Source organism: Panthera pardus, unplaced genomic scaffold (assembly GCF_024362965.1).
Source record: "Panthera pardus isolate Hobbes unplaced genomic scaffold, ASM2436296v1 HiC_scaffold_13, whole genome shotgun sequence".
NCBI lineage: Eukaryota > Metazoa > Chordata > Mammalia > Carnivora > Felidae > Panthera > Panthera pardus.
In genome coordinates, this window is record NW_026526688.1 from 159,787,997 (window position 1) to 159,800,634 (window position 12,638).

General features: G+C 40.5%; 1 protein-coding gene across 4 annotated transcripts in view; it reads right to left on the reverse strand.

Moving 5' to 3' along the window:
• Positions 1-1,269: 1,269 nt before the first annotated feature.
• The window catches only part of CRACD (capping protein inhibiting regulator of actin dynamics), a 114,755-nt gene continuing 103,386 nt past the window's right edge, over positions 1,270-12,638 (reverse strand). For all 4 annotated transcript variants that reach the window (XM_019469377.2, XM_053901550.1, XM_019469382.2 and 1 more), the window contains one exon: positions 1,270-4,072. In XM_019469377.2, coding sequence (XP_019324922.2) covers positions 3,912-4,072 — 161 coding nt within the window. In that variant the 3' untranslated portion in view covers positions 1,270-3,911. The remainder of the gene's footprint in view (positions 4,073-12,638) is intronic.

A 12,638-nucleotide genomic window follows, 5' to 3' on the forward strand; every position in this document is an offset into this window, starting at 1 on the left:
AACAGGTTCCATGCCCCTGATAGAGTACAAGAGCACATATCAGGCATTTCATCTTTGGTGGTGGGAGGTGAGTGCAAGACCCATGAGTTGGGAGATTTCCCCAAACCTAGAGTGGGGATTGAGGTACAGACTGGTCAAAAAGAACAACATCTCTTCTGCCAAGTTTTATATCAGTGCTTCTTAAATCTTTTTTTTTTTTTTTTTTTTGAGAGTGAGAGACATAGAGGGAGACAGAATCTCACAAGGGACAGAGAGAGTGTGGAGCTCAAAGTGGGGTTCAAACTCACGAACCATGAGATCATGACCTGAGCCAAAGTTGGATACTTAACCAACTGTACCACCCAGATGCCCCCAGTGCTTCTTAAATCTTAATGTATTAACCACCTGAATCTCTTGTTAGAGTGAAATGCACGTTAACAGTTGAGAGGGCTGAAAGTGTGTTTTGCTGGGCCATAATGGAACCTGAGGCAAAAAGAAAAACCAGCAATACTGATCCTGTCTTTATTTAAAATTTTGATAATTGTTCATGTTGGAATTTGTATGAATTTTTATTTTATTAAGTAATCTCTAGGCCCAGTGTAGGGCTTGAGCCTACAACCCTGAGATCAAGAGTCACATGTTCTACTGACTGAGCCAGCCAGGCACCCCAAGTACTAATATATATTATATATATTATATATAGTACCTATATATAATATACATTATATATAGTACCTATATATAATATACATTATATATAACATATAATGTATATATATTGTATATATATAATGCATATATTTGTATATAATTGTATATATATAATGTATATTATATATAGACATACATACTATATATACTATATATATAATACTGTATGAAAATAGTATTTTTCTTGATTACATAGTTTGTGGCACCCAAGATGAATGCCTCACATCACTCACTTGGCCCTAGTGCAGGCCTGTGAGTCAGTAGGTCTGGCCTGGGACCCTAAGCTGCCTTTCAGAAGGTCTCAGCTCTCTCAGCTCCAGCCACTGTTGCTGTTCTGGGGCCCATGTGTTGTGTAAGGAGGCTGTAAGATTGTTTTGTCTGGGATGCCGATCATTCAATTCCAATTTAGGATGGAGATAAACATTTTATTTGCCCCTACTCATTACTTATCTCTAAAACACCTTGTAAAAAATGTAAGGTAGCACATAAAATGCCTTGAAATTTTTCTTTCTCAACAAAAGCTATATGAGCTTGCTTATAGTCATTGAAAATAGTAAAAACTTCAACTTGAAAAGGAAATTCCATCAGTGCTGAAGATCTTGTATGTATTTTTTATTGAAAGATCTCTTTCCTTCAGTAATGGACATTTTACATTAAAACTTTATACAACCAAAAATCTCAAAATAATATTAAAATCACACTATTTTTCATTGTTGTCTCTACTTAATTTTATTATTGGTTAAAAATATTGCAAGACACTGTAACTAATGTTTCTGCTTTAAAATAAGCAATTAAACTAAATGTCACAAGAAGAGACAATGAATACATACTATAATTTGCTGATAACTGGCTAAAATGATAATAGTAATTAACGTGTAAGAAACAATTGCACTTGAAAAATTAAAAAAGTAAACAAAAACTCTCTATATTTGCTTATGAACAGAGTTAATCTGTTAACCTTGCCAAGAGAAGTATGTGTTTCAAGTTTAAAAAAAAATTTAACATAGCAATCATTGATTTAAAAAAAAAAACCTGTTTTTGTTTTGAATTTCCCCCATAGTTTGTTAATCAGAAAAGACTGCAGCACAACTAAAGCAAAATAACACTTCATTGGTATTTAGTGCAATTTGGAGTCATTTTACATGAAATATTAAACATGTACCCTTCAGGAAGTGGTTGAAAGTAAGTGCTCTGACTGTCCCTTTCCCCAGTGTACTCTTAACTTCTAAAGACTTTCATAGGAGCTTTGTGACTAAGGCGTTTCTCCTATGTGGTATGTGAGCCAGTAGAGAGTTGACTCTTCTAAGTATTCTTCTTCAGTGATCTGATTTCTTCCCCCTGTTCTCCACCCTCACTGTGGTATTATCCAAAGCTGGCAGGATGAAAGACAAAGTTTGGAAGAATTACTGTAGCACTAGAATACCAGGGCTCTAGGTGGAAAGACTGCCATTCAAAAGGGTGTTATGTTAGTAATGAAATCACTGAAAACTAACAAATGCCTACATGTTTGATTTAGAAATGAACATCAGTGTGGAAAACATGCATTGGAATATTAATTGCTTCCCGCAGGAATAAAAAAAATTCAAGTTACACTGATTCTTAACAGTCTGATCCAGTATATATAATATTAAATCCGACTTGCAAGAGTACAACTATCCGCTTGACCACACTTGCCAGTTGCTACCATGAGGTTGAGCCATCATTTCCAGAAGATGCCTTCTATATGGTAAATGACAGAATAATAACAGCACATTGCATGTTGAGGGAACTCAGCATGATGGATACTGATAAAATGTGTTTTTGTAGGAGAGGAAAAAGGAATGTGATTCCCCTTGCACTGAGTGAAGGATGTGTACTTGTATTGTGGAGTCAGAATCTTAAGAAAAGTTGAATATGCCGGCACCATGAAATAGAAAGTGTGGGTTTGCTGGTATGTCTATGCTTCATGCTTGCCATGTCCCTTTGGACCACATGTGTGGAGCAACAAGGCCACTTTAGACTCTGAGATGTTTTTTAAAGGTAGCAAGGTGAATGCTCAAAATTATAAATGCTCTTGAACATTTGACTCTAAATATGAATCATTCAATTACGGTAAAGAAAGAAACTTTCCATAGGAAGTCCTTAGTACAAAGGCTCCAAATCTTGGCTTCCTGTCAATTTTCCCTAAAGACCTAAGGGAATATTCAGAGACATGTAATGTCAGTAGCCTCTCCTATCTTGTAATAAATGGCTGGTTTGGGGGATGGGTTATTTTTCCTCTCTCACTTTTGCTTCTTGGGGTGAAATGAGCCTCCCTTTCAGGGTTTTAAAAGCTAGATTACACTGGAAGCAGTTTACCCCAAGGTTCTCAACCTTTGGGATGTATCAGAATTCGTCTGAAGAGTTTTGCCAGAATAGACAGTCCTGGCCCATCCTCAAAGGATCTAATTTGGTAGGTAGGACTGGGATGGAGCCAGGACATCTTAAGTACCACTGCACTAGATGGGGATTCTCAGAGATGGAAAGAGAATATGTTGCTTCCTTTCTTCATGATGGTAAATAAAAATGTTGCCTAGGAGCCAACTGGGCCAAATGTTTAATATGTTCTTAAGGGAGTCCTGGTGTGGCAGGACCTGTAGAATAGCAGTGTGGTGGACATGTGCATGTTACAGTTTCAGACCAGGGAGAATTCAGAAAAGCAGACACGGAAAGAGGTGGCAGCCAGACTGTTAACTTACGATACCTAGTTACTCACTGCATTCAGGAGAATGGGCATTATTGTTTCTATCTATATGATCCTCTCTTTTACCATTACTGTAGAAAAGCAAAGAAACCAAACAAATGGTAGGGTAAACTGGAGTAGAGAATCACAAACCATTACAAATATTGGCAAAAGGACATGTTGTTCTAAATGGTGTGTGGGTGTGTTATGTGTGGAGCGCTGTAGAATGGGCATGGTAGGCTCTCGTAAGAAGTTCTTAGTTTGGAGATTTTGCTTTGTGTGGTCCCTCGGATGGAATTTTCTCTTGAGAACGAGGAGGAGCTCAAGGCACCAGGACCTAGGATTGTGCAAATACACTCTTCACAAGGAACGCCACCAGTTCCGTTTCTAAACAATTATTTTAGAGCCTATAAAACATGCTGCTTTTCCCTAGCTTGGTTTCTTTACCTCATATAAAAAATAAATAACAAGGGCAAGAGAAGAGCCAATAACTGGCAACAGGAGTGGGTTAAGAGTCACTCTACTTAATGATCTGTGGACAGTCGCTCCAGGCCTTGGCTTTCCTTTTGGCCAACGCCAGCCAAGCTGGTTCTGTTGACACGGGGGCAGCGTCTGGGGTTGAGAACCTCTTGGTGACTTCTTTGACCAGCGGTGCAGGGGGAGCTGAATCCGAAATCTCCACTGAATCGTGTTTAGAAGGAAAAGGATAAGAATAAAAGTCAGAACCACATTTTGATGTATCAGAAGGGTAAGATTTCAGGGCCGGCCAACATGGCGGAAAAGTAGGGGGATCCATACTTCCCATGTCTCTCAAACAGAGAGTCTAGAAGGAAAAGAGACAGGAGTCTAACAAGGAGACACTGGGACAACCTGACGGGCTGTAGGTGGGTGATTGTGAACTGGGGGAGATAAAACGGGCCGTGTAGGCATGGAGAGGAAGGATCCTCTTCTGCAGAGAGACAAAGGGAAGAGAAAGAGTGGCTGGGGAAGTGTAGGACTGTATCTAGACAAGAGAAAAACCTCCGACCAGGATGGAGAGGGATCCCATCTCTAACTCTGGGGCCTTCGTACTGGGGCCGGCTGCCCTGTTTGTGCACCTGGGGAGGAGGGGAGCCACCCCCGGGTTTGGGAGCAGGTCAGGGACGCAGTCCACAGTAGGAGAAAGCAGTCCTCTCCCTGAAGTACTGTGGCACAGGACAAAACCAGCCTGGACAACATAGGCGCTTCCCCAGGGCTGGGGCGCATGGAGCGGGAGTTTAAATCCCAGCAAGTACCAGGGCTTGGAAGTTGGCAGAGCGAGACAGACCTCCTCATCTGTGCCCACAGCACAGCAAGGACGGCGCAGTGATTTGGGACACCGGTCAGTGGAGAAGAGGCTGGGAGGTCGCCATTTTTCTCCCCACCACAACCAAGGTGGGGCCTCAGGGATGGGTCCCTGGGGCCCACAGTGGAGGTGGGACCCGCCTACACCAAACCACGCCCCTTCATGCCAGGTAACTGCATGTCTACTGGAGTGGGATAGATGCTGAGGAACCAGATGGCCCCCTCCTCCAGACTAGTGCTGCTGCATTGCCTGGATTAATTCTAGGACAATTCTTGTTATTTAGATATATTCTTCCTTCCTTTTCTCCTTATCTATTCCCTCCTCTAGACTGGGTACTCTGGCTGTTGGTTTGTTTTAGCAGACATATTTAATCCATTCTCTTGATACATGTTCTACACCACCTCCTTTCCTTTCTCTCTCTGGAATAATCAAGCCTATAGTTTCTCTAGATAACTTTATCTTCATTTCTTTTTCTCTGCCTCCTCCTTTATTTTCCTTGCTCTCTCTCTGAATTAAGCTATTTAGTCTCTCTGCCTGGTCAATGTTTATTTTTTCCTTTACCCTGCCCCTGTCATTTCTCTCTTTGTATGTGCTCTTCCATCAGCACCACCTCCACCCTGTTCTTTACTTGTAGCTGGTGTTTCTGGTTTTTTGCTTTTTGATTGTTTTTGTTTCATTTGTGTGATTGCGTGTTTTTCTTTCCTGTTTATCTGTTTTCCTTTCCACAGCTACTTCAAGGAACAAATCAAAGCACACCTGGTGGAGGGTCCAAAACATCACTACAAGTAGGGAAATAAAATAACCAAAGTTACAACAACAGAGAGCAAGTAACTCTCCAAAACACACCTCCTGAAGGGCCAGGCCCTGGACAGTGTATGACCTCCTCTTTAATAAAGCAGTGCTCACAGGTGCAGAGCACATAACAAGCTTTTAAAACTCATAAGGGATAGAAAACTAGCCAAAATGACGAAACGGAAGAATTCTCCTCAAATTCCAGGAAGGAGTGGCCACTAAAGAATTGATCAAAACAGATATAAGCAATATAAATGAACAAGAATTTAGAAAAATAGTCATAAGATTAATCACTGGGCTTGAAAAAGGCATAGAAGACAGCAGAGAATCTACTGATGCAGAGATCAAGGAACTAAAACATAGTCATGATGAATTGAAAAATGCTATAAATGAGGTGCAAAATGGAAGCGGTCACAGCATGGATTGAAGAGGCAGAGGGGAGAAGAGGTGAATTAGAAGATAACATGGAAAAAGAGGAAGCTAAGAGATTAAAAAAAAAAGCCCAGGATCACCAGGGGAGAATTAGAGAACTAAATGATTCAATCAAATGGAACAATATCCATATCATAGGAGTTCCAGAAGAAGAAGAGACAGAAAGAAAGGGGCTGAAGGTGTACTTGAACAGATCAGAGCTGAGAACTTTCCCAATCCAGGGAAGGAAACAGACCTTGAAATCCAAGAGGCACAGAGAACTCCCTTCAGACGTAACTTGAATCAATTTACTGCACGACGTATCATAATGAAACTGGCAAAATACAAGGATAAAGAGAAAATTCTGAAAGCAGCTAGGGATAAACAGGTCTTAACATACAAAGGTAGACACATAAGGGTAGTAGCAGACCTATCTACTGGAACTTGGCAGACCAGAAAGGAATGGCAGGAGATCTTCAATGTGATGAACAGGAAAAATATGCAACCAGTAATCCTTTATCCAGCAAGCCTGTCATTCAGAATAGAAGGAGAGATAAAGGTCTTCCCAAACAAACAAAAACTGAAGGAATTCATCCATCACAACTAAAGCAGCTCTACAAGAGATCCTAAGGGGGATTCTGTGAGTGAAATGTTACAAGGACCACAAAGTACCAGAGACATCACTACAACCATGAAACCTACAGATAACACAATGACTCTAAACCCCTATCTTTCAATAATAACACTGAATGTAAATGGACTAAATGCTCCAATCAAAAGACAGAGGGTATCAGAATGGATTAAAAAATAAGACCCATCTATTTCCTGTCTACAAGAGACCCATTTTAGACCTGAGGACACCTTCAGATTGAAAGTGAGGGGTTGGAGAACTATCTATCATGTACTGGAAGTCGAAAGAAAGCTGGAAAAGCCATACTTATTTCAGAAAAACTAGACTTTAAAGGCTGCAACAAGAGATGAAGAATGGCATTATATAATAATTATGGGGTCTATCCAGCAGGAAGAGCTAACAATTACAAATATCTATGCACTGAATTCGGGAACACCCAAATACATAAAACAATCACAAACATAAGTAATCTTACTGGTAAGAATGTGGTAATTGTAGGGGACTTTAATACTCCACTTATAACAATGGACAGATCATCTAGACAGAAAATCAGTAAAGAAACAATGGCCCTGAATGAAACACTGGACCAGATGGACTTGACAGATATACTTAGAACTCTACATCCTGAAGCAGCAGAGTATACTTTCTTCTTGAGTGCACATGGAACATTCTCCAAGCTAGATCACATTCTGGGTTACAAAACAGCCCTCAATAAATATAAAAGAATTGAGATCATACCATTCACACTTCCAGATCACAATGCTATGAAAATTGAAATCAACCACAGGAAAAAGTCTGGAAAATCTCCAAAAGCATGGAGGTTAAAGAACATCCTACTAAAGAACGAATGGGTCAGCCAGGCAGTTAGAGAAAAAATACATGGAAACAAATGAAAACGAAAGCACAACAATCCAAACCCTTTGGGATGCAGCAAAGGCAGTCCTAAGAGGAAAATGGCCTATCTCAAGAAACAAGAAAAATCCCAAATACAAAATCTAACTGCACACCTAAAGGAACTAGAAGCAGAACAGCAAAGACACCTCAAACCCAACAGAAGAAGAGAAATAATAAAGATCAGAGCAGAAATAAACAATATAGAATCTAAAAAAACTGCAGAGCAGATCAATGAAACCAAGAGTTGGTTTTTTGAAAAAATAAAATTGATAAACCTCTAGCTAGGCTTCTCAAAAAGAAAAGGGAGATGACCCAAATAGATAAAATCATGAATGAAAATGGATGTATTACAACCAATGCCTCAGAAATACAAGCAATTTATCAAGGAATACTATGAAAAATTGTATGCCAGGAAACTGGACAAACGGGAAGAAATAGAAAATTTGAACAGACCCATAACTAGTGAAGAAACTGAATCAGTTATCAAAAATCTCCCAACGAATAGAGTCCTGGACCAGTTGGTTTCCCTGGGGAATTCTATCATACATTCAACACAGAGTTGATACCTATCCTCAAGCTGTTCCAAAAAATAGAAATGGAAGGAAAACTTCGGGGCTCATACTATGAAGCCAGCATTACTTTGATTCCCAAACCAGACAGAAACCCAGCAAAAAAAGAGAACTACAGGCCAATATCCCTGCTGAATATGGATGCAAAAATTCTCAACAAGATACTAGCAAGTCAAATTCAACAGTATATAAAAAGAATTATTCACTATGATCAAGTGGAATTCATTCCTGGGATGCAGGGCTGGTTCAATATTCGCAAATCAATCAATGTGATACATCACATTAATAGAAGAAAGGAAAAGAACCATATGATCCTGTCAATAGATGCAGAAAAAGCATTTGGCAAAATACAGCATCCTTTCTTAATCAAAACCGTCAAAGTCAAGATAGAAGGAACATACTTAAACATCATAAAAGCAATTTATGAAAAGCCCACAGCTAATATCATCCTCAATAGGGAAAAACTGAGAGCTTTCCCCCTGAGATCAGGGATGTCCACTCTCACTGCTGTTGTTTAACATAGTGTTGGAAGTGCGAGCATCAGCAATCAGACAACAAAATGAAATAAAAGGCATCAGAATTGGCAAAGAAGAGGGCGCCTGGGTGGCTCAGTCAGTTAAATGTCCAACTTTGGCTCAGGTCATGATCTCATGGTCTGTGAGTTCAAGCCCTGTGTTGGGCTCTGTGCTGACAGCTCAGAGCCTGGAGCCTGCTTCAGATTCTGTGTCTCCCCTCTCTCTGTCCCTTCCCCACTCACACTCTGTCTCTCTCCCTCTCTCAAAGATAAACATTAAAAAAAAATTAAAAAGAAAATTGGCAAAGAAGAAGTCAAACTGTCACTTTTTGCAGATGACATTATACTCTACATGGAAAACCTAATAGACTCCACCCAAAAGTCTGCTAGAAGGGATACATGAATTCAGCAAAATCGCAGGGTACAAAATCAATGTATCGAAATCTTGCATTTTTATACACCAATAATGAAGCAACAGAAAGAGAAATAAAGAAACTGATCCCATTTACAATTGCACCAAGAACCATAAAATACCTCAGAATAAACCTAACCAAAGATGTAAAAGACCTGTATGCTGAAAACTATAGAAAGTTTATGAAGGAAATTGAAGAAGTCACAAAGAATTGGAAAAACATTCCATGCTCATGGATTGGAAGAATAAATATTATTAAAATGTTAATACTACCAAAAGCAATCTACACATTCAATGCAATCCCAATCAAAATTGCACCAGCATTCTTCTCAAAGCTAGAACAAACAATCCTAAAATTTGTATGGAACCACAAAGACCCTGAATAGCCAAAGTAACATTGAAGAAGAAAACCAAAGTGGGAGGCATCACAATCCCAGACTTTAGCCTCTACTACAAAACTGTAATCATCAAGACTGTATGGTCATTGGCACAAAAACAGACAGACCAATGGAATAGAATAGAGAACCCAGAATTGGACCCACAAATGTATGGCCAACTAATCTTTGACAAAGCAGGAAAGAACATCCAGTGGAAAAAAGAAAGTCTCTTTAACAAATGGTGCTGGGAGTTCTGGACAGCAACATGCAGAAGAATGAAACTAGACCACTTTCTTACAGCATACATAAAAATAAACTCCAAATGGATGAAAGACCTGAATGTGAGACAGGAAACCATCAAAACCCTAGAGGAGAAAGCAGGCAACAACCTCTTTGACCTCAGCTACAACAATTTCATGCTCGACGTGTATCCAAAGGCAAGGGAATTAAAACAAAAATGAACTATTGGGACCTCATCAAGATAAAAAGTTTCTGCACTGCAAAGGAAACATTCAACAAAACTAAAAGGCAACCAACGAAATGGGAAAAGATATTTACAAATGACATATTGGATAAAGGGCTAGTATCTAAAATCAATACAGAACTCACCAAACTCCACACCCGAAAAACAAATAATCCAGTGAAGAAATGAAAGACATGAATAGACAGTTCTCCAAATAAGACATCTAGATGGCCAACAGACACATGAAATGATGCTCAACGTCACTCATCATCAGGGAAGTAAAAATCAAAGCCACGCTGAGATACCACCTCATGCCAGTCAGAGCAGCTAAAATGAACAAATCAGGAAAACACAGATGCTGGCAAGGATGTGGAGAAACGGGAACCCTCTTGCACTGCTAATGGATTCATGCAAACTGGTGCAGCCGCTCTGGAAAACAGTGTGGAGGTTCCTCAAAAAATTAAAAATAGAACTACCCTATGACCCAGCAATAGCACTGCTAGGAATTTAACCAAGGGATTCAGGAGTGCTGATGTATAGGGGCACTTGTACCCCAATGTTTATAGCAGCACTTTCAACAATAGCCAAATTATGGAAAGAGCCTAAATATCCATCAGCTGATGAATGGATAAAGAAACTGTGTTTATGTACACAATGGAATACTACGTGGCAATGAGAAAGAACGAAATCTAGCCATCTGAAGCAACATGGATGGAACTGGAGGGTATTATGCTAAGTGAAATAAGTCAGAGAAAGATACCATATGTTTTCACTCATACGTGGATCTTGAGAAACTTAACAGAAGACCATGGGGGAGGGGAAGGGGGAAAAGTTACAAACAGAGAGGGAGGGAGGCAAACCATAAGAGACTCTTAAAAACTGAGAATAAACTGAGGGTTGGTGGAGGAGAGGGGCAAGTGGGTGATGGGCATTGACAAGGGATGAGCTCATTGTTGGGATGAGCACTGGGTGTTGTATGGAAACCAATTTGACAATAAATTATATTAAAAAAAAAGTAAAAGATTCAGAAAGGAAAACCCAGTGAAACACTGGGCATCTTTAGTGAGAACAATTAGGGGAAGAAAGTGGGTGATCATAACTATTACATACAGAATTAGAATATGGTTGGTTTTAATTTCACAGTTTCTAGAAGCCTAAGTTTTTGTGCACAGCTCTGCCTACATGATAATAAGAAATAAAAGGTAAATGTTGTCATTCTAGCTATACAACCAGTCAATTCCATGAAGAAAAAGATCAAACCAGCAGTTTGAACTTATCAAACTGGTGAGGTCAGAAGCTCCCCTCTGTACCAAGCTCGCGCTGGGGGCCTCCCCTCCCTGCCGGCTCTCTAGACTTTCAGGCTGGCCTCACAATTCCAACACTTGTTTTATCAGATCTTAGAGACCTCCTAAGGTGAGGGATCTTGGCTTCTCTCTGAGTCCTATTTACTGCCCGTGGCAATGGCCTACACAGAATGAGAACTCTACAAATACTGACTGAAAAGACAAATACAAAAATAAAGGTTTGCTTTATTGAGCTGTAGCCACTCTGAACTGCATTAACTCTTTAGAGCGTCCAAGAAGTCTGTCAGAGAAAGGTATGTGATCTCTGACTCTGGAACTTTATTTTGAAAGAATGATCTTGGTGGCACACCCGTTTGTTTAGAACCTTCAATTCTTGGGTGTCAGATCAAATGAAATTATGCCCATGGAGGTTATTGAGAAATTATACGGTGCTCCAAAGTGGTTTTCAAATATAAAGGCTTTTTCTCTCCTCACCAAAATATTAAGTATAGCGTTAGTGGTTGAGACCTCTTTCCATTTCCATACCCAAGCTGGCAGGTAACAAAGGCATTACAAAGCCTAGATCTGGGGGGTGGGTGCCCTCTAGGGAACAGCGTTGCTCAGAAGGGAAAACAGGCCCTGTTAACCCCTGGGAGGAAGCTTGTTCCCATTCATATCCCTCCTTCAAGTGATTTGTAACAAGGTAACAGTTGGAAACATGACCAATCATTTTAATAGAATAAAGAATTTTTTTAAATGTGTATCTTTTATATGTCATGAATAGGAAACACTGCTGTTAATTAATGTGGTCAGAAACTTGCTATCTGAGTCCCCATCAGTGAGCAGAGACCTTCCCACTTTGCCTGGAGCATCTGAGCCCCGTGGGTCACTGATTCAGAGAAGCAGCTTCCAGTTCCAGCTAGGTGCAGAGCCCCAAGCAGGGGTTTTCAGATTTAGCCTCCACAAATTTAAGTTTATTGTGTCAAAGGAAACTGGACCCTGAGTGCACTTTTCAGCTCAGGTTTGATGTGAACGCCTTTACATACAACCCTGCGCTGCTCTGAGCCTGTCAAAACCCCACATCGCTTAAATTTTACCTAAACTTCACCCTTTTCCCCCCAAATCCTCTGATAATCTTGCCTCTTCCTTTCTTTAGGTGGTTCTTCTGGTACATGGTCTCCCTTACAGGAGAGCAAGTTAGCAAACCTCATTTTGTTGGGGCTACAGGCAGCGGGGTGTCGGAGAGGGAGGGCTTGTTTGATGTCCAGGAATTTAGGGAGCCAGGTGACACCACACTGGTAGCTTGAAACTGGCCACAGTGGGAGGATTTACCCCATGAAAACTCAAGTACTAAAATCAGAGGTCTCCCCAGTCCCTGAAGGGTGACCGTTAACCATTTACCACCATACCACTGGTGGTGGGGAGCTGCTGGTGGTCTTTACCAGAAGTGCTTTCTCAAAGCTGACCTCTGGGGCTGTGAAGAGCCTCGCACGCTGTGCCCGTTCCCAAACTCAAGGATGTAAAGTGGCTGTGAGAAGACAAGCCTGTCACTGCAGTTACACGGAATCCGACCTGCT